Source organism: Meleagris gallopavo, chromosome 2 (genome assembly GCF_905368555.1).
Source record: "Meleagris gallopavo chromosome 2, MGAL_WU_HG_1.1, whole genome shotgun sequence".
NCBI classification, from domain to species: domain Eukaryota; kingdom Metazoa; phylum Chordata; class Aves; order Galliformes; family Phasianidae; genus Meleagris; species Meleagris gallopavo.
The window spans coordinates 74,646,826-74,668,394 of NC_139405.1; the positions used below are offsets into that span (position 1 = coordinate 74,646,826).

Consider the following 21,569-nt stretch of genomic DNA (forward strand, 5'->3'; position numbering starts at 1 on the left):
CCAATTAAAAATACAATTAATTTGGCTTGTTTTTAAATAGGTGCTATAAATATGACACGTCCCTTTTTCAAGTGGGATGTTTAATCCTAAAACAAAGGGGAAGCATTTAGTAATGAAGTTCATGTGTTGCACTGAAGCAACCGATCAATGTTTCCATTGGAGACTTTTGCTAAATTGGATGCATAGTGGTAATAGGAAGTTATGTAAATAGTAAAGGATTGTTTTTGCTTCTTTGATTCTTAGATCTTTTCCAGTTGTTTTTGTTTTGTTTTGTTTTCCCATAGAGAGCACTAGTGATTTTTACAGTCAACTCTTACTTGTCATTTTACGTCTCTTTTTTTTTTTTTTTTTTTTTTTTTTTTTTTTTTTTTTTTTTTTTCCCCCTCTTCCCCAAACTTTAGATCCAGGAAGCTACAATTCCCTTCCTCATGCAGTTGTGGTCAACCTCGCTGCTTTCTTTGAACTCTGGGATGTGTTTACACTTCACTGGGTGACGTCTACTCAAGTGGCCTTAAGTGATGATGATATGCATGATGTGAGTAGACTTTACGAGTATGTTTACAGAAGCAGTGTGCAATTAGACTGCAGAATGCCTTTTACTTTCAGGAACTATGGTGCTAGTGCTTCAGTTGGCATTCAGAATATGACACAAGGCACGTGTTCATGTGGTACTCTTACTTGTTTCAGTGGCTGTATTTGTGGTCTATCTTCTCAGTTTTTTTATGTGAAATGTGGATTTTCACCCTGCATGTTCTTTGTAAGGGAATTATCATTTATAGATGTACACACCTGGAATATAGCTATCCGTTTCTGAACTTTATAACCTAGTCTTCTGTGCTTGCTTACAATAGTCTCATTTGTACCAAAGAAGTATCTGTTTCCCTGTCCATCTATGATAGAGGGAGTGTATACATCCAGCTCACGTGCAGCTGCCTAGACTTGGACAGCCGACCTGGACAGCAGACTGTACAGCTCACAGAAGTGGTTCACTTCTCACTCTCCCTTTTCGTACCACAAAGATATCAACAACAAATCTATCAACAACATTTGAGACTTGGTCCAAGAATTACTTATTTGTCATTTGCGTGGTTCCAACTGCCAGCAAAGCAGTGCAGTATTTTTAGCAGACATACACTCAAGTGCTGGTTGTGTGCTACCAAGTATAATAAAGCATTGCATGACTCTGAAGTTAATGGAAGCGGCAGTGTTTCCTGATTTTTCTCTTGAGTGAATTGCAAAGTATTCTGTAACATGCTCAGCAATAAGAAAACTGTAATCTTTTGGTCTTGTTAGATTTTATACTGCTTGCTGTGGCGTGATCGGTTCTGGGCAGTCTCTGACACTCTGACAGTGGATTCGCCGGGGCTATCGCTTCTATCTTTGCACTGGCACTGGGTTATGAAACATCTAATTGACAGAATTCCTCAGATGCTTATTGGATCAGACCAGCACAAGTGAGTGGCTTTGATCTGTATTTCTGTTAAATAATTGTCTAAGTTTGTGTAAATTACCCCTTATTATTACTATTTACTATCGCTAATTAGTATTGTTTGCCATTATTGTCTAAGTTGCATTCTATTACTAATGTAAGTGCAATTTATTAAAATTTTGAAATTTCTTTGCATTAGGCTTCTCCTTGGCTGTATGATCTTGAAGTTTTATTTGTTTTCTATACTTTAAGGGGAAGGATAAGAGAGAGGACTTTCTTTTATCTTTTATGACGCATTCTTTTTTTTTTTTTTTTTTTTTCCCTCAACCTTCTGAGTTAATTACTGATTTTTTGTGTGTGTGTCTTTCTTCCAAGAGTTTCCAAAGAAATTCAGTCTGTTTCACAGCAACTTCAGAATTGCTTAGCCAATCCTGCTGGTACTTCTGCCAACATGAAGCTTTTACAGAAGTCTCTAGGAAGACCTCTTCCTTTCAAGGTATGGGTACTTCGTTTGCAAAAGATTTGGATTTCCAGCAATGTCAAAATATAATTTCATATAATCATAAATGTTGGCAACATTTTCTTTTCATGCCAGCAATAAATAAATAAATTTGGATTTGCTAGACTGATTAAAAAGGCAATTTGAGCATGTGTTAATATACACCTATTTCATAGCATGTATCATTTCTTCTGTTAACTGTGATTTGTACAGATAGCAATTTAGTTATTTAACATACAGTGGTGCATGAGCACAAGAGTACTACCACTTAACTCTGTTCTGGAATCTTGTGAATATCAGTATTTCACCTGCTTACTTAGTGAACTTACGGATGTGTGGAATAGAACATGTATTCCTACCCAACTGCATAGGATAGGGCCTTATGACTTACTAAGACAACATCTCTTAACTTTGACAGTTTTTTTTCTTTTCAGTTATTTCAGCAATTGTTGTCATCCAATAAAAAAACTTAGAGTAGTTTTTTTTTCCAGAGAATAGAAGTCCCTTTTAAAAGCAGGGCACAAGGAGATGTGCCAGTTGCTCATCTTGGTGATCAGACTTACCTTTCAAAGATACAACAGTTCAAGAATGCACATAATTATTTTGTGAGAAGCTCAAGAATGTTCAGTGCTTATTGAGAACTTTAAGAGATTTTTCTAGATATCCAAATGTATTTAATTGCAGAGGTCAAATGACATTGTCTTTTAACTGACAGTAGCTTCTGGTAATTTATTTATTTATTTATTTAAGTGTATTTCATAGAATCATAGAATGGTTTGAGTTAGAAGGGACCTTTAAGATCATCTAGTTCCAACCCCCTGCTAGAGGAAGGGACACCTCCCACTGGACCAGGTTGCTCAAACCTCCATCCAGCCTGGCCTTGAATACCTCCAGGGAGGGGGCATCCACAACCTCACTGGGCAACCTATTCCTGTGTCTCACCACCCTCACAGTAAAGAATTTCTTCCTAACATCTAGTCTAAATCTATCCTCTTCCTGCTTAAAGCCATTTCCCCTCATCACATCACTACATGCCCTTACTAAAAGTCCCTCCCTAGTTTTCCTGAAAGCTCCCTGCAGATACTGGAAGGCCACTGTAACGTTCCCCTGGAGCCTTCTCTTCTCCAGGCTGAAGACCCGCAGACTCCAGATGGGGTCTCACAAGAGCAGAGTAGAGGGGCTGAATCATCTCCCTCTACCTGCTGGTCACGCTTCTCTTAATGCAGCTCAGGATGCAATTGGTCTTGTGAGCTGCAAGTGCACATTGCCAGCTCATGTTGAGTCTTCCATCAACCAACACTCCCATATCCTTTTTCTCAGTGCTGCTCTTAAGCCACTCTTTGCCCAACTTGTATCTGTGTTTGAGGATTTATTGCCCTTTGTTTAGGTGAGTTGCCATGTTGAGGTATTGTTTGTCTTCATTACTTATGTACTATCTTAGTGAAGGATGGAAAAAAAAAAAAAAAAACAACAAAAAAGAAAGAACTTGTAAGGGAGGAATCGTGGCCAATTTGTTTCAGTTTCTGTCTTCCTACTATATTGGGTACAGCTGCAAAAGAATTGTTAGGCTGTATGTGTGTTTTATAGTTGGTTTATTGAAACTTGAACTTTAGCTGCTTGCATATGAATTTGAGATCTTAATGTTCTGACTGTAGTCACTGACTGTTTATTTTGTTAGCACTGCTGAAACAAATTGTTTCATGTTCAAATGTCCTTTTAATGCTTCCAGGATAAACTGGGCATGGAATGTTTTTCTCTAGTAAAAGTTCTCAGCAAACCACTTAACATCTTAGAGGCAAGACTGGTCTTTGGAGAAAGCAGATGGCAGGAAAAAATGTGCTGTCTGAAGACTGCTGCCACTGGATGGAAGATGAAAAAAGCACTGCTGCAAGCTGATGGTCTCATACTTAGAGCTAATCATTTAGAAGATGTTAGCCTTGGTACGTAACATTTCTGAAGAGCCTAAGAGGATGATTCCTACCATCACCATTGTTTTTTGTATAGAAATTGAAAGGATATGTTCGTTGTCAAGAAGTATAGTACATAGTATTTATGTGCATTTTACACTCTGTTAAACAGGCCAACTAAAGAATTTCTTGAAAGCTGTACATTCAGAACTGAGAGCTGAAGGACTTAAATTTAGTCCTACAGAAGAAAGGTTTACTGAAGATACCATCTCCAACCAGTTGGACCCTGCTGTATTAATCCAACTCTGCAGTCGGGTTCAGCTGTGGCCTGCAATGGAATACATGGGTGTGCTCTGGCAGTACAAACTAACGGCAGATTATGTGGCTAAGGCTTATGCAAGAAGGTAAGGTGGCTGGAGAAAGAAATCCGATGTTACTTTCATGAGATTGAGAATCCCTAGCTAAAAGCTCTAACTGTGTATTTTTATCTAAATCCGTGGTTTTGTACACACGTAACATGTATCTGTGTGTATGACTATGTGAATGTGTGCATACGTGCTTCTATTTAAATGTATGAATACACATACACTTCTTGTCTTCATGCAGAGTGTTATTTGGGGAGCTATAAAAGATGTCAGTGGAAAGAAAGAGGTGTTTATTGTTATAAAAAACTATCTTTTTTTTTTTTTTTTTTTTTTTTTTTTGACACAAATGTAGGAACATTGTTATCCAAGCCCCCTGGAGTAATGTTAGATTCCAGCTTTGTTAAAGTAGAATGGGTGTTGAGGGAAGGAAAAATAAATCTTTTTAGTGAGAGTCTGATAGTATTTTCCCTTTGATGAAACAAGTCCCTTCATATTAGTAATTAATATGAAGATGTAAGACTGAGAGAGACCTGGCAATGAAGGAACTGCACTGACATATATGCTTACTGCTGTGTGCAGCAGAAAGAGCTGAGTAAACTGCATGCATATATCATAGTTTAAATTAACATTATTAATTTTAGAAGTGGTAGCATTGCTTGAAGGAGCCACGTGTATTTTTTTAGACTGTCTTACCATTGCTTAAAAGAGAGCTCTTGGTTTATTGATATCAGAGAAAGTGATTTGTTGTGCAACAAAACCTCTAGAATCACTGATTCAATCTTGAATGCAGCAGTCATAATTTTCACAAGTATTGTAAAGCTGGAAGACTGTCTCCAAATGTTTTATATATTTTGCTGGACATACATACAGCTTATAGCTGCATATCGCTGTAAGCTACAGAAGATGCTGTTTCTTTACTCTTCAATAATTCACAAAAAATCGGATTTTTCCAACTTTAAAGGATGCAAGTTTTGGGGTTTTATTAGGAGACTTGTTTACCTCCAATATGCTCACCTTAAAGTACTGTCATTTTAACCTTCCAGCCAGTCTTTGATATTCTTGTGGCTTTGTCTGTGTTTCTGTGTTTGTTTCATTATGCAGATTATTTATGTGCCCTGCTTAGGCTTTAATTAGATTATATTTTCTTTACCTCCTACAGGGAGAACTTCAGTCAAGAATTAGGCACACGTTCAGATTTAATTCAACTTATAGCTTTTTCTCTGAAGTTGACACCAGCTGCCTCTCACCAGCTGTCTGGACTGTGGCACTTGTTACACCTTCATGAAGTAAGAACAAATTTTAGCTTAAATTAATCTTGCAGAAGTTCTCCACAGTCTTTTCCAAATAGATATACCTCTGTAAGATTTGGGCATGCTTCCTTTTTTAATAAAAATGGAAAAAATGAAAAAAAAAATGAAAAAAAAACCATGATTAAAATATAAATAAAATATAGCTAACCCTAAAATAACACAATTCTGTATGACCTAGATTGATACTATTGTTTGACTCTGTTCCTGTGCTGATGATTTTTTTAGGTCTGTGTTGCAAAACAAATAGATTTGAGGTAGTTATTTGATATATTTCCTGCAGAGCAATCTAATATTCCAAAGAAATTGTGGCAAGATCATATTTAGCTACAATACGGTGATGTGTTCCAACAATTGTCAGTAAGCTAGTAAGTTCTGCTCAAGTGCTTTGAAGTAGAATATTGGGTAGCTTTATGTAGATGTCATCTACCTGGACTTCTGCAAAGCCTTTGACATGGTCCCTCACCACATCCTTCTCTCTAAATTGGAGAAGTGTGGATTTGAAGGATGGACTGTTCAGTGGATTAAGAATTGTCTGGCTGGAGGCAGCCCAAAGGATTGTGATCAATGTTTATGTGTCAGGGTGGGGGCCGTCACAAGCGGTGTCCCCCAAAGGTCAGTCTTGGGACCGGTGCTCTTCAGCATCTTCATCAGTGACATAAATGATGGCATCGAGTGCACCCTCAGCAAGTTTGTGGATGACACCAAGCTGAGTGGTGCAGTCGATACATTGGAAGGGAGGGAAGCCATTCAGAGGGACCTGGACAGGCCTGAGAAGTGGGCCCATGTGAATGTAATCAGGTTCAATAAGGCCAAGTGCAAGGTGCTGCACTTGGGCTGCGGCAATCCCAGGTATGTATACAAACTGGAGGAAGATCTCCTTGAGAGCAGCCCTGCAGAGAAGGACTTGGGGTCCTGGTGGACGAGAAGCTGGACATGAGCCAGCAGTGTGCACTTGCAGCCTGGAAGGCCACCTGTGTTCTGGGCTGCATTAAAAAAGGGGCGGCCATCGGGGGAGGGAGGTGATTTTCCCCCTCTACTCTTATGAGGCCTCATCTGGACCTCATCTGGAGTACTGCATCTGGAGTACTGGGGCCTCCAGTACAGGAAGGACATGGAGCAGTTAGAGCAGGTCCAGAGGAGGGCCACTAAGATGATCAGAGGGCTGGAGCACCTCTCCTGTGAGGAAAGGTTGAGGGAACTGGGCTTGTTTAGCTTGGAGAAGAGAAGACTCTGGGGAGACCTCATTGCGGCCTTCCAGTACTTGAAGGGAGCTTATAAACAGGAGGGGGAACGGCTGTTTATGAGGGTGCATAGTGATAGGACAAGGGGAAATGGTTTTAAACTGAGACAGGGGAGGTTTAAGTTAGATATTAGGAGGAAGTTCTTCACACAGAAGGTGGTGAAGCACTGGAACAGGTTGCCCAAGGAGGTTATGGATGCCCCATCCCTGGAGGCATTCAGGGCCTGGCTGAATGTGGCAGCTGGTCTAGCAGTTGGCAATCCTGCACATAGGAGGGGGTGTGAAACTGGTTGATCATTCTGGTCTTTTTCAACCCAGTGCATTCTATGATTCTATGACTCTATTTTGTGCCTATATGCTCTTGTATATCATTTTGAAAGGTTGCAGAGTCATAAAGTAGTGACTGTATTCTGGAAACTTTCTCTTTAAACTCATTGGGTGTTCCACAAACAAGGAGTTCGAGCCAGTGCAGATATCCAGAAGTAAGCTTTTTCTTCTTAATGAGAAGATCTGCAAGTAAAGCTGTGTGAATTTGAAATGGACCATAAGGAATATCTTATCTCTAGTGGGGAAGTTCTTCTGCTTTATTCTCTTTTGCTTCTTTTTCGTTATCCTCAGATCCAGGTTTTTCTTTCTTCATAGATATCCCCTGAAGAAATGTCTATTCTGTCATCTCAGCTAGTTAATGCTGCACTGGCATGCTTTTGGAGCAGTGCTTTCACCACAGATCCTGACTATTGGTTAACTTGGAGACCATTACCTGCAGCAGAGGAGATCTCTTCTAAATCCCATATGAACACTTTTGCGAAGGTTTGTCTCTTCTTACCTTGTCGAGCAACTAGGTTGAAGGCCGTTTTATGAACTAATTCAACAGCTTTCAAAAAAAATGCTATAAATTCTAGCACAGCCAATGCAAGATATGAATGATCTAACTCTTAATCTTTTAATTTAGGGCCCAGGTATTTTGACCCGAGCAGTTTTCTCAAAGTGCTTCTTTGAAATTCTAACTAGCAGCAGCAAGACAAGCCAGTGGGATGTCAGTGGCCTTCCTGTTCTGTCATCATCCCATGTGACACTGGGTGAATGGATGGAGAGAGCACACCAACTTCATGAAGTCAGCACAGCACTGTGGACCAGCCAAGCTGTTGCTTCAATAACCGATTTTAGGTATTATGACCTTCTTTCCACATGTGTGTTACTTAAACCAGGCATGTTGCAGAAGCTTGCTTACCATGTGTAATCTTGTTTCATTCATTTGCCTCCAGATACACAGATTCTAGACTACAAGGAATAATGTTAAGCAGACAACTCTCTGCTCTGGTAGGTCTGGTTCCACCAGATCTTCAAGAGGAGTTTTTGAACTGCTGTGAGAAACTCTTCATGAAGGATCTTGTTTCTTATGAGTACCTTCTCAAGATACTTAGAAGCATCGCTGATCAGGAGTTGTTTCCCAAAGAATTCATGGTTCTTCTGCTGACTTGTTTGGAGCAGTTCTTTGGGGAAGGGCTTAAGGATTTACCAGAAACAGCTTGGAGAGGAAGCCTCTGGGTGAATATTGGTTTGCTGCAAATCCAGCTGTGGCTTCCGCAGACTAGATTTGATCCAGCTATTAAAAGAGAGTACAAGCTCAAGTATGCCAAAGAAGAGGTGAGTGTAGAGTTGTTTTTTTATTACCAACCCTATAAAATATACATTAAAAAAAAAAAAAAAGTAGTATAAAATCTACATGCAAGAGTTTGATTTGGGTGTTGTTGGGCAAATTCTTGGTCACAGTTTTCAAACTGTGTGATTTTAATGTGCCTTATTGTCCAAAATGGTGCTGTACCTACTTCGTTGCTGAAACCCAAACTTCAGAGAATGGTTTATTCTTGTCTTTTTAGTTACACCAGCTGGAGTGTGAATGGAAGACAAATGATTTGTCATCCCAGCTGCGTACAGGAAAAAGTCTTGAAGACAAAGCACTCTCCAACTACATTCATCCCCATCTCAGGTAACTTTTTAGGCACTCAGGTCTTCTCTTTTAAGCTGGAAACATTGTCTCTGAATGCTGAGACTCAGTTTTCTTCACTGTGTTTGTGTTCTGTAGAAAGTAGGTTTATTGATTTGAAAGTAGCAGTTGGCATATTGACATGATAATTTAAAATACAGAAGTTGTTCTGTTTACCAGCAGAAACTAAAGAGTTGTCAGTATGCATTTCATACTGTCACAAATAAAACAATTAAAGTAGTAACCCTTAAATCTTGAGAAAATTGAAGCTGTACCCAGAAGTGAAAATAGTCACGCATCACATTATGGTAGTTTTGTTAAACTGTGATAATATTAGTGACAATTTGAAATGAGAGGATCACTGTAACTATCACTGTAACCCCTAAAAGCTTCAAGATATACCAGTTCTGCTTTGCAGAATTTTTGGACTAATCTACGCTAAGTAGAGAACACCAGATGCTGTTTTACTGTCAGCCTTTGCCTGTGTTTCTGTGGTTAATATCATACCACATGGAATACATGGTGGAAGTTTAGAATTTGTAGCCATTGTTCTTTGTTTTTAATCTGAAGAGTTTAAAGAGGAAATATTAAGTGGATAATAAGGGCTTAAAGGGGATGATAGTCATTCAAAGCCTATTCTGAATGGCTGAGTTTTACCTGTTGCTTTTTCCTTAATGCTCATAGAGCTGTTAGGAATGAGCAAAAAATAAATCAGTTTATTGGAGAAATGTTGGAAGAATGAGAAGACGGGGTGTATGTGTGGTATATGGGTGTCACTTCTTGTTCTTACCTAATTTACTGTTTTACATAAATTACCAGAATGTTATGAATATTCCATTGTGTTAGTGTGCAGTCTGTGAAATACATTTATTACAGTGTATTTCTGAACTGATCATGTTGTTCTATAACAGGCTCTTGCAGGAAAGAATGCAAAGACTGAATGAGCAAATAAGTAGTCTTTCCAGAAAAAAAGCCTACAGGCCTCCGGCTCCCCTCTACGATGGCTTGTACCAGGAGGCTCACCAGTACATCAACAGCATAGCAAAGGTTTCTTCAGTCCAAGATCTTTTAGCCCGTCTTCTGCAGTTCCTTGGTGGACAAAGACCTAAATCACTCCAGGCAATAAAAAATCTGTTAAGTGAAGAAGCATCTTGGCAACAATCACACCACCACTTCAGAAAACACTTAGCAGAAGAGTATGCTGTATTCCCTGATACCATCATTCCCATGCAAGCTGCCATCTTACAATTGCAACATGGCATGCGATTAGTAGCTTCTGAAGTTTATGCAGTGCTCAATAGTTTTGTTTGTCCAGCTGATCTCACCAACCTCCTTACTTCTTTGTTGCTATTTCCATCTGTTGGCCGCTCTTTTCCCACTTACTTCACTCGTGCAGAAATATTATGCTCAGTAAATTCAGTTGAGGTCGTTCATGGACTTAAAAAGTTCTCTCTGAAGCATTCTGAAGGAGAATCTGAGGGATTACAGAAGTCTTGCCCAACTCTGGAACAGCTCCTAGTGAATGCACTGTTGCATCTTCAATGCCATGTACTATCCAGAGGAGAGATGGACCAGAAATCTCTGCAGCTTTTTAGACATCTGTGTCAGGTAATGTCTGAGGCCTAACGGCCAACATTCTTGCACTGAACAATTACTTTGGTAATTATTTGTATAATGCTCTTACACTTTTTTTTCCGCAGAACTGATGAAAGACAATTTGACATATTACCCTACCTTGCTTGTTAACTTGCTTGTATTTATCAAGTCATGAATTCAAAGCCTCTAATGGCTACTAACAACTCCCCATCAACCACCATTCCACCCAAAAAAACCTCACCCAAAAAAAACAACAACAAAAAACCACCCACAAAGCTTTGTGAAAAGTTTCTTTATTAAATGGTTAAGAAAGCCTACGACTTGACCAAGTACTTCACTCCATGCAGTTGAGGTGCTTTTTCTTCACTTGAGAGCAATTTACTAATCTCCCTTCAGATTAGATGGTGTTGATATACAGACTCCAGAGAGTTAAAGAGCCAAGGAAGTTAATTCTGCCTCACTGAAATATTAGATTTTGAGGATATTTTAAATGTTACTTTGGGTCACATTATGCTGCTTTGTGGTTTCCTAGGCAATCATAAATGAGTGGGATGAACAGGAATGCCGTGCCCAAGAGCAGGAGGCAATGGAAAAGAGTTTGTACAGATTCAGAAGTAAAACTCATGGAAAAGGACAAAGTGAGGAAGAGGAGGAGGAGGAGGAATTTAGGAGGAGATTTCCTTTTCATGAAAAGGTAACAACTGTAACTTTATAAAGAAATTCAAAATTTATGTCTAAAGTAGCTGCTGAAAATACGCACTGTAAGTAAAATGTGATGGAGCATTTAAACAGTTCTTACTTCAGATCATAAAAATGTGATTTAGAGTTTAAGGTAGAAAGATAGTAAATATTGCAAAGTTTAATTTTTTCCCTCCTTCAGCTAGCTTATCCTGAGTTGAAAACTGAGTGACAATGTCATTAGTTATTCACTATAAAATTATGGAACGTGATTCCCTGAGCAAATAGGATCTGCTGAGGTTTCATTGCCTGTCTAGAGCAGCAGTCTCCCTGATTGAATCATTGGATTGAAGCTGTGAGATTTTTTTTTTAATGTGCGTTATTGTGTGGCTGGGAAGTTGAGATGTAATAATCGGGATCTCCAAGTTATCAAACAGCATTGAGGCAACTTTGCAACCATTACAACTGCTGGTGCTTGTTCTGGAAGAAATTGTAATTGATCTTTGATTATAATGTAATTTGTAGGACTTTGAAGATATCACAGCTCAGGCAAGTCTAGAAGAAAAAATGGAAACTGGAGAGCCTTTGGAAGACCAACTGGAAATTGATAGAGCCCTTTTGTCCAAGAGCTCCATGCAAACTGTAATGATGGTTCATCAACAGTTGTGCTTAAACTTTGCTCGATCCCTGTGGTATCAGCAGAGTCTGCCTTCTCATCAAGCTAAACATTATTTCAGTGCATTTGTTTCCTGCTATCAAACCGGTGCACGTCTGGTGTCGCAGTTCTATCCTTTAATTGGTAAGATTACTAGCAACATTTCAGATATTGTCCAGTTTTAACCTTGTAATAATAACTTATAAATGAATTGTGTAGCTGATCATTAAAGAGGCCAAATGTAGGGGAAATGAAATGCGCAAAAAAAGCTTGTTTTCATTTGTAATGGAACACAGTCGAAGAATAAATCTACAGTATAGTCAGAAATTTTAAGTGCTTACATCTGCATAATCCTGTGGAAGATGATGGACTTGCCAAAATTTTCCAGTCAAAATTGGAAATTAAGTTCATCAGGAAATTTATGTCAGTTGAGCTCCTGTAATTTAAAACACAACAGAAGGATCTTCTTTACTCTGGCACACTTTATGAAAATCATTATAACAATGTGGAAGACCTCAGGATAATATTTTTTGTCGCTTCTCAGAGCAGAACTGTGTGCAGAATACATGTATGTGTGCAATTAAGAAGCAAATAGTGCAGCAGGACTCTATTTCTACAGTCGTTTATTTTTGTGTTTATACCTGAAGTGTAATGTATGTGAATGTGTTGTTTTGTTTTTGTTGGATGACTTTTTTGCAGAGCCTCATTAATAATTTTGTAGTGAATGCCTTCTCAATGTGAATTTATGAACTGAGGAACTGGGATCTCCTTGCTGGTCCCAGCCCCTACCTTTACTGTTCTTTTTTTTTTATGTAGCATTTTGATAAAAAAAGAGGATGTAAACTCAATGTTTTTGAGTGGCGTAGTCATCTATGTTTGCAATATATGACATGCTCCAGTTTGGGATACAGGGAAAAATGAACTTTTCCTTACAACTGAAAAAGATTAATTAATAGCATGTGTGACGTCTTCTTTTTTTGGCTTACTAGGTGCCGAAATGAACAATAGTCTTTTGGGAAGCCAACTTCTAGTTAGCACTCTTCTTCACAATACCTTTTTTGAGGAAATGACTTCAGATCTTGTGCTACAGCAAGATGGCCCATATGACTTTTACCAGCATCCTAACATTAAGCAAGTCCGACAGTGCCAACCTGTACTTGAGAATTTTGCTAAAGAAATAAACAGGTTACTGCAGGAATGGCCAGAGCATCCAGTACTTCTGCAGGTAAGGACAATTCAACAAATGTTTGGGGAAAAAAACCCAAAGCATTTTAGAATTGCTTGTGTGTGTAAATATGTATATAGATAGGCATAGACCTCTGCACGCATATCTGCCCAAACATCAGTATTACTTACACAGACATTTTGAAGTCCTGCCTGTTTCTTCGTAAAGAGATATTTGGTACTCCTAGCAATTCAGCTTTACTTGTGAAATGCTAAGGAACCTTTACTGCATGCTCTGTTCTTACAGCTTTCATGAGTCTTTGATCTGCCATATTTAAAAGATTTTTGAAGTCTTACACTATTCAGGCTTCTAATATTCCCCAGAATGCTTTTTTTCGTAGTGTTTTAAAAGTTGATATCTTTGTTACCTCTTAAGAGGTATTTAAGTGTGGCTCTTAAGTTATTTCTTGGAGACTAATGAAGAAACTCAGGATCAATTGAAGCTCCTAACATGAGGTCATTTGTGCTCCTTTCTGTGAAAACACTGACATTTAATGAGCTACTAGTAAGCTAATACTCAAATGAAGAAGCAATTGAAAATAAAAAATATTCTTACCTCTTTTGTAGTATGGTAATGCTAATACAAATTAACATGAGCATTTGAGTCAGATGCTGTAGTTGAACACTTGTGCTTTATTCTGCAGCTGTTAGTTGTGACTGACAGAATCCAGAGCTTTCCACTCTCTAGTCCCCTCTCAAAGTTCCTGAATGGCTTGGAAATTCTTCTTGCAAAGGCACAGGTAAGAAGAGGGCTAAGGGAAACTTTTCTATCATTTATTCTTCCTTATTTATGTAGGTACCATGATAGACAGCTTTCATTTGTTAATGCTTTCCAGGGTTTGGGGAAGTGAACTGCTCCATGCTGCTGGTTTAAGGAGTTAGGAAGACAATGGAAGAGTACTACATGAGTCTTGCTATACGGACATTAATTTCTTGCTTTCTATAACAAAACTGATCGTTGTTTTGTGTTGTTTCTTCTTGCTTTGTTTTTGTTTTCCCAGGACTGGGAGGAAAATGCTAGTCGAGCTTTGTCCCTGTGGAAACATCTTGACTTGGTCACACAACTGATTATTCAGTGGCGTAGATTGGAGTTGAAGTAAGAATTGTTCTTCCTTATTGCTATTTTTTAGACGCAAAAATTCTGTCTCCATATGGGGACGTGTTCCTATGTATTATTGCCTTAGTCATGGAACATCTTCTTTTTGTGTGTGTGAAGCCACCATAGAGCATAGGTATACAAATAAAAAAGTGATTGAGCTGGTTCCAAATGAGCATGTTCATCCCCATATTGCCTTTTGTGGTGACTGCATATGTACATATGTGCATGCCTCAGGAGGGACAGAAGCAGGACACAACTAGAGTAATTCATAATAATCTTTTCCCAGCCTTCTCCTGTTTTTATTCTGGGGGTTGCTGAGCCTGTAGTGGTTTGTCACTTTAACAATCACTATTAAATTTTACTTTAAAATCATTAGCCAGTCTCCTGTTAGAACCATGTAACATTTTTATGTTACACGGTACGCCACGATACGCCATGATCAGGAATTCTACAAAGTCCACCACATATTTTGTGAAAGAAAATTTCTCAGCCTTGCTCCGACTGGTTTTATTTGACAGTTCCTGGCTCCTTTGTTTTTTCTAGTAATTTTAATAATGACAAAGCCATGATCTTCAGTAGTTGATTTTGTATATTAAGCATATGTGCAGATTATCTCAATCTGCAAAGTCTTCCTTTAGTTTAGCAGAAACAGAGCAAGTGTTGTTTTGGAGATTTTATGATTATGGAGGTTTTATGATTCATGATCTTGATTATTTAATTACTATTTTTTCCTTCTCTTCCTCCACTAATTGGTTTCAGTTGCTGGTCAGTAAGTCTGGATAATATTATGAAGCAACACGTAGAGAAATCCACAAAACACTGGTTCTCACTCTATCAGATGATTGAGAAGTATGTGCAAGAACAGACCAAGGCTGACATGGAAGGTAAGTGCTGTTCTTACACAGATATGTGATACAGTTGCAGCAGTTACTAGAGATGTATAATTAAAATGGCAGAGCTTAACTATGGACTTTTGGGTGTAGTTTTTGTTCCCTTTGCCCTGCAGTAAATTACATGACTGTGTAACCTCTTCCGTATGGAGTGAGCTTGACTTGGTGTTTTTTCCTGAAGCCACCTGTGTTGCATAGAGTTAAGTTATGTAAGTTGCGTAAGGGAAAAGCTGTCTGTAAAAGGCATCCTAAAGAAACTCACCTGTTAATGGTGTGCTGGGGACATATAAACATTTTTAATTGGATTTGGATTACAGAAAGCTTTCACTTGCAGCTGAAAAAGGCGTCTGACTTTTTAAGCTGTGCATCTCACATCCTAGCTGAAATGCTTCTAGTATTTTGTGTAAAGCAGAAATAGTTCCTTCAGTCCATATACTTTAATACTTGTAAATCTGTCTGCTGGTGTTCAAGTTATGTAAAGGAGAAAAAAAAATACTGCTGTCAGTTTCTAACCCTCCAAAATGTTATGATGTTGTGAGGATGAAAATAGCATTCTCTGGCATAAGGCAAAGCTCTTCCAATCTCAGTAATTTATGTATTGTCTTGACAAATTCAGATCTCTGGGAGATGTCAAAAAAGAACCCAGTGTTTTCACCTGTAGGTAATGCTCTGAAGGCACTGTAATCTCTGCTTGATTCTTCTAAGATCTTTTTCTCTCTTGATTTTGTGGCAGTAAGGAACTGATAGTGGCTAATTTGTAGCATGTAGATTTTCACGATGGCTAAAAAAAATCTGTTAATTCAATATCAAGTATTCTTCGTGCACTTGGTTTACTCTGAAATTGGGCATGTAATTGTCCTCCTTAATCCAGTCTTACTACTACCTCTTTATTCAGTCTCCTTTTTTTGTTGTTGGTTTTTTTTTTCTCAGTACATTTTTTGCTGGTTTTACTCATTATTAATTCAGAATCACCTTTTTTTTTCCCTTTGTTTCGAAACTTGCCCAATAGAAGCCTGATGTTTAGTTGAATGTTTGCAAAGTTTTCACGTCTACAGTTTTCATGCAGTGTTTTATTTTGTTTTCTTCCATCTCCTTTTAAATTTCTGGTGGAATGTTCAGAAACTGAGCAGATGAGCCTAAAAATATTGGTCAACACACTACAGGCTTTCATTGAAGGATCTACACTAGGAGAGTTTCATGCACGACTTCAAGCCTTGCTGGTTTTCCACTGCCATGTCCTACTGATGCCTCAGGTAGCAGAAAAGGGTAAGTTGTTAGCATTAAACATGGTGAGTATTCTTTACCTGGCTGTCATATTCCAGGCTTTCCAAACAGGTGGCTAATGCTGCGTTTTCTTGCTCTCACAAAGAATACCTTTGGTCTGTTATTCTCTTATTTTCACCTAACGTCATGATTACAAAAAAACCAGGCTGCTTTTCTGCTGTTGATACTGAAGAGAATATCCTGTTTTGAAAGATTTTTATTGTCTGTCCTTTCCAGGCATTCTGTGCAGCATCCTGTGGAACCTCTATAATTATTATAAGCAGTTTTCAGAGTGTGTCGAGACCAGAATCACTGAACTTCGTCAACCTATAGAAAAGGAACTTAAGGTAAGAGAAAACTTCTCTCAGACAATATGTTGAACTAACTAGAGGAACAGTGGTGGAGCAGGTATTGAATTTTTGTACAATATCTCTGTTGGACATTGAAATCCATGTTATACTTTACATTTTTATTGACAAGAGATGTTTTTATGGCACGGAGTTGGTGAAAGTCATTAATGTTTGGTCTTGTTTAGCCACGGAGATTCCTACCAAGTAATGGAGATCCTTTGGCTTTCACATTTAAGTATGCATAAGCACCTGGCTTGTAGCATAAGACAGCTATGCAATAATTTGCACATGTACGAAGATGTATTTTAAGACAGCTGGGTCGTCATAGCTGATCAGCTTGAGAGATTATTTTTATATGCAAATACTTCATTATATTTGTATAAATAATCCCACTGATTATTTCTTTTAATAGGAATTTGTGAAAATTTCGAAGTGGAATGATGTCAGCTTCTGGGCTATTAAACAGTCAGTTGAAAAAACTCGCAGGTAAGTCAGAACTTGAAATTAAGGAGCCAGTTAGGGACTGATCATAATAAATGGTAGTATTTTATGCATGACTGTATTTGAAACAGTCTTTGTAGATTTCTCTGACTTAAAATTTGAATACAGAAATGTTTCTTTTACTCATAATGCAGTGGAAATGCTTATTTCCAGCAGCTGAGATATTGCCAGGATTAGATCACTCAGTGACTGTTTTGCTTTCCTTTGATAATTAGAACTCTCTTTAAATTCATGAAGAAGTTTGAAGTTGTTCTGAATGAGCCATGTCGGCCAGCTTTGGTGGAAACTGGTAAAGAAGAGCAGCTGGATTGCTTGCACCAGCAGGAGGAATCTGAGAACAAAGAGGCTAAAGTTCAGAAGCTAAACAACACGCTAAGAAAAGTTCTGTCTGCTAGAACAGATGCTGCCAAGGTGACTGTATTCTTAAACCGAAGTGTAGGAAGGTTGCTTTGTACGTTCTCATCTAAATGCTGTTTTTCACTGATCTATGGTGAAAAATCTTACATAAATGCCAAGTCTGAGTGTATCATCAACTTGTTGGTCTTTTTTTCGTGTTCGGTGTTACGAAACTGCAGGTGGGTGGAAGTGTATCATGGAGAGACAAATACATTCAGTATTGACTTGGCACAATATTTGCACTCTCCTAGAGATGATAGCAGTTGAACATTTTATCTCTTAAGTTACTGGTATATTGTCTGTAACTGTTTATTACTTCTTTACTGGTACACTGATATTGACAAGAGCTGGTAATTGGCACTGATTTCTTTTTGTAAACAAGGAGTTTCCTCACTTATTCAGTACTGAACTATTCCATACTGAACCGAATTTTGGGATTTCAGGAGTTGAGTTTCAAATGAATGTGGAATTTTGCCCTTGTTTTTGAAGCAGTTTACTCTGTGTTAATTTACTGACAAGACGGCCTCAATCAAATGTGTGTAATTAGATTTTTTCCTTAATTTTCCTCAGCAGCCACTAACAGAAGAATGTCAGGATGTTATTACATTTCATGCAGATTCTCTTCAGTATCGCCTGCCTAAACTTACCAAAAAAATGAAGAAAATGTGTGTGACAGTTACAGAGAGTAATTCATTCTTAAGTCTGCTGGAAAGTCTTGACCAGTTCACAGGTTAGATATTTGTGATTTGCATGTCAGTGTTAACTGTTTTACCATGATTGTAAACAGGACATGTGTAGATACGTAGTTCCCTTCACAGACTGTCTTCCCATGGCTGATCAGCATTCTCTGAAGTTTCACATCTCTCATCATTCTGTCTGTCTTCCATGCAGGTGGTATCATTGCTTCTGCAGTTGAACTGCAGAATTTAACATTTGATCAGACGGCAGATAAGGAGAAGCAGAAGTCAGAGGCCAAGCATATTCAGATGCAAAAACAACGGGCATTGTCAGATCTCTTTAAAAGCCTTGCTAAAACAGGTGAGCTTTGATTTTGAAATGTGCTTACTTTTAAGGTATAAAGTTATTAAGCATTTTACATTTTTGTCAATACATGTAAATACACAATAATAGTATGTTCTTGAAGTTACCAAACCATTAATGCACAGTAGCAAGTAAGTCTCTTTCCCTTCCTGACATGCTAGTCCTTTCATACACCTTGTCTTCTTTGTACATTCCAGTGTATGGGAAGCAGTTGCTTTTTTGAAACAAAAATCTACGTTATCTCCAGTCAAAAGTCACTGCCCGGTTTATAAACAAAAGGGAAGATGAAAGTTCTATACTTGTTCTCTTATCCAGAACTGAAGTTAAATTAACTTGTTTAAGTGAGAGCCTGTCTCTCAGTTGAGTGACTGGCAGAAGTCAGATTGGCAGTGGTGCAGTTAAACTGTGGAGAATGAATGTTCTGTTCATGGGAATCACTGTAGGAACCCCTCTGAGAAGCTCAGTCTCCATTGCTGCCCTGGTAGTCATAAGGTCAGGGAACTACTCAAGCTGTTAATTGTTGTCTTTTCCTTTGATTATACTGAATTCATCAACTGTTCTTAATCACTGAGCAGTTTAGAAACCAGCAAAGGCGAGCAATCTTGTTGTCTGACAGCAGAAACAGCAGAACAGTTGTCTGACAGCATTCCACCAAGTCACAGCCAGAGGTAGAAACAAACAGAGCTTTGCCAATTTTTTTTTTTAATTTTCCTTTTGAAGAGAGTTTACCATTTTTAGTGTTTCTCATGGAAGCCACAGCTTTCAGTCTGCGGTGATTTTAAGAACGTCAAAAAAAAATATCGGTATCAACTCACTCTCCACATCCTGGCTGCAGATGTTAGGTTTTAGAAGTATATATCTGTAAATTATTCTCTTAGGTTTTTTCACACTGTCACATGCCTTACAGGTTGAAGGCTTTTCTTTCTCTAGACTGCCACCACAAACTTTTTATGTATGCAAGTCTATGTTTACCTTATTTCAGCTGTGTTCATTAGCTGAAGATAGCTCAGCTATGATGTATTATTTTATGTAGCTTGGAAAATGTTCAAAGGCTTGTCAGGATTACAAAGCATAAGGAAAAAAATCATACATTGGAGTTTTTGCATCTTAGTGTCAGCTACCTGACTCAGATTTTCTTCATTTGAAAGAACGAGGGCATAAAAAGGTGTATTCAATTGTCATTCCAGGCTTGTCGTACCGAAAAGGTCTTTCTTGGTCCCGTTCAAAAGGCTATCATGAAATACTCTGTGTACATCCACTGGACTTACGTAGTGCCTTAGCTGTAGTGAATAATATATGTGAGCTGGATGCCACGTACGTATACAGAATTTTTAACTCTTGCATTGTATGAGTCCTATCCTTATTAGGATTTATTGCATGTGGATTTAGATGGGAATTTTTGGATATTACTTTATTTACATTTGTCCCCTTCTGTTTTGTCTGCTTGAAAGTCCTGTATGTACTGTACAGGCGCATAAAACTTAGAGAGGATTGGGTTTGTTTTTTGGTGTCTTTTTTTTTTAGCGTTGGATTGTTTTTAATTTACACTTCAGACAACTTCGCTACCATTTTTACTGGTTCAAAGAATTCAGTTAACCCACTGTAGCCCAGCTTTGCTTGGGACAGTTTGTTAACATAGTTAGTGGGTAGACTGCTAATGACTTAAAGATCAATTACAATTTACAAGGGTTAAGTCATCAGTTGTTTTGTTTTCATCACTGGCTAATGGCATATTTCTTGAGAAAATGCATGGACTTTTAGAGTGGACATTTGTGCAAAGTCCTGTCTAGATGGAAGATGTTCCTTCAGTTGTTTTTCTGGTCTTTCAGGAAGCAAGTGCTCAGATCTGGGGGTTTAGTTTATAATGTGTTCTGGAAGGGCCAAAATACAATCTTTCTTATCACGATTAATTTGGCAGCATTTAAAAAAAATGAACAAACCCACAGTTTAAGCTCTAAATGATATTCAGAGATTTGGTTTCTGCCTTAGATTCCCATATGGCTTATTAAAAAAAAAAAAATAATAATAATTTCTCATGACTTAAATATTTGTTGGGAAAAATAAAGAATTGAGAGCTCAATACATGTGCAAAATAACAAATTGTAAGCAGATCTTTTAGGTTGAAGAGCTGACCTAGTGGCTCTCGTGTGCTGAGGTACTGAAATGACTTACCTTTCTAATACCAGTGTTTTATACTCTGTCAGGTTTGTGGCAGAGATTTCCTCTGCCTGGGATGGATGCCAGAAGTACTTCTATCGTTCACTTGCACGGCACTCTCGACTTCAGACAGCATTGTTGGCCCCTGCCAAGGTAAAGCAACTAAAAACAGGAATCCTACTTCTGTTATCTTTTACTGGAATCTTCTAGTAGTAAAAGGGTGATGTGAGATAATGCTTTTTTTTTTACATATATATATATATATATGATAGAAAATATTTGGGAGACAAATATTAAATTCAGCATTTTAAAACATGTTTTTTAATAAATAAACGATAGAATGAGCAGATTGTTCATTAACAATCTGTGTACAATATTTCCATCCCATCAGTTCACAAATTAAAACTTACTAGGAGAACAGAATCAGGATTAGCGATCATGAAAAATCTGTTGAGTTTTATACATTGGAAATAACTGAAGACTATTTAACACAAAACATAACAATACATTGCCTTGCTTAGAAATTGATGTAAAATTGATAGAAGGAACAGATGAGTTCTGCCAAGTCTGTATCACTTTTCCAGGAAATGGGGATCTCTTCCAGATGATTTTCCTCACACTATAGTTTGCACTTCATTTTACAACATGAGATGGCAAATATTACAACTGATAGTTGAATAAATAATGGAACATATCTGGGATTTGTTTTGCTTTTTATCATCAACATTTATTCTACACTTGAATTCAGGATACTTTAATTAAAAAGAATGAAAGTAATTGTCAGTAAATCTGGTGAAATTAATTGTAGCAGTGTTTATGGATGTAAAAATTTAAGCTTCTGGATTCTCCTCTTGGGGTTTATGTATCAATTAGGTCACTTTTTGAACTCAATTCCTGATAGGAATTGCTGCAGTGGAAGTGCAGTTTAATACTACTTTTTGCAGAATGTACTTGCAAATCGGAGTTCTGTGGAGAATATATG

The 21,569-nt window shown here is 37.9% G+C and overlaps 1 protein-coding gene across 2 annotated transcripts in view; it reads left to right on the forward strand.

The window, feature by feature from the left end:
* The window catches only part of MDN1 (midasin AAA ATPase 1), a 93,740-nt gene that overhangs the window by 49,641 nt on the left and 22,530 nt on the right, over positions 1-21,569 (forward strand). The window contains exons 53-77 of one of the 2 annotated variants that reach the window (XM_010707625.4): positions 402-535; positions 1,294-1,454; positions 1,805-1,925; positions 3,658-3,868; positions 4,008-4,239; positions 5,360-5,486; positions 7,393-7,560; positions 7,703-7,917; positions 8,016-8,397; positions 8,631-8,740; positions 9,649-10,345; positions 10,866-11,027; positions 11,537-11,810; positions 12,656-12,891; positions 13,535-13,630; positions 13,892-13,986; positions 14,749-14,873; positions 15,999-16,145; positions 16,380-16,489; positions 16,905-16,978; positions 17,209-17,404; positions 17,960-18,119; positions 18,281-18,427; positions 19,618-19,744; positions 20,635-20,740. In XM_010707625.4, coding sequence (XP_010705927.3) covers positions 402-535; positions 1,294-1,454; positions 1,805-1,925; positions 3,658-3,868; positions 4,008-4,239; positions 5,360-5,486; positions 7,393-7,560; positions 7,703-7,917; positions 8,016-8,397; positions 8,631-8,740; positions 9,649-10,345; positions 10,866-11,027; positions 11,537-11,810; positions 12,656-12,891; positions 13,535-13,630; positions 13,892-13,986; positions 14,749-14,873; positions 15,999-16,145; positions 16,380-16,489; positions 16,905-16,978; positions 17,209-17,404; positions 17,960-18,119; positions 18,281-18,427; positions 19,618-19,744; positions 20,635-20,740 — 4,613 coding nt within the window. The remainder of the gene's footprint in view (positions 1-401; positions 536-1,293; positions 1,455-1,804; positions 1,926-3,657; positions 3,869-4,007; positions 4,240-5,359; positions 5,487-7,392; positions 7,561-7,702; positions 7,918-8,015; positions 8,398-8,630; positions 8,741-9,648; positions 10,346-10,865; positions 11,028-11,536; positions 11,811-12,655; positions 12,892-13,534; positions 13,631-13,891; positions 13,987-14,748; positions 14,874-15,998; positions 16,146-16,379; positions 16,490-16,904; positions 16,979-17,208; positions 17,405-17,959; positions 18,120-18,280; positions 18,428-19,617; positions 19,745-20,634; positions 20,741-21,569) is intronic. The other variant, XM_085217646.1, reaches the window with a different exon arrangement.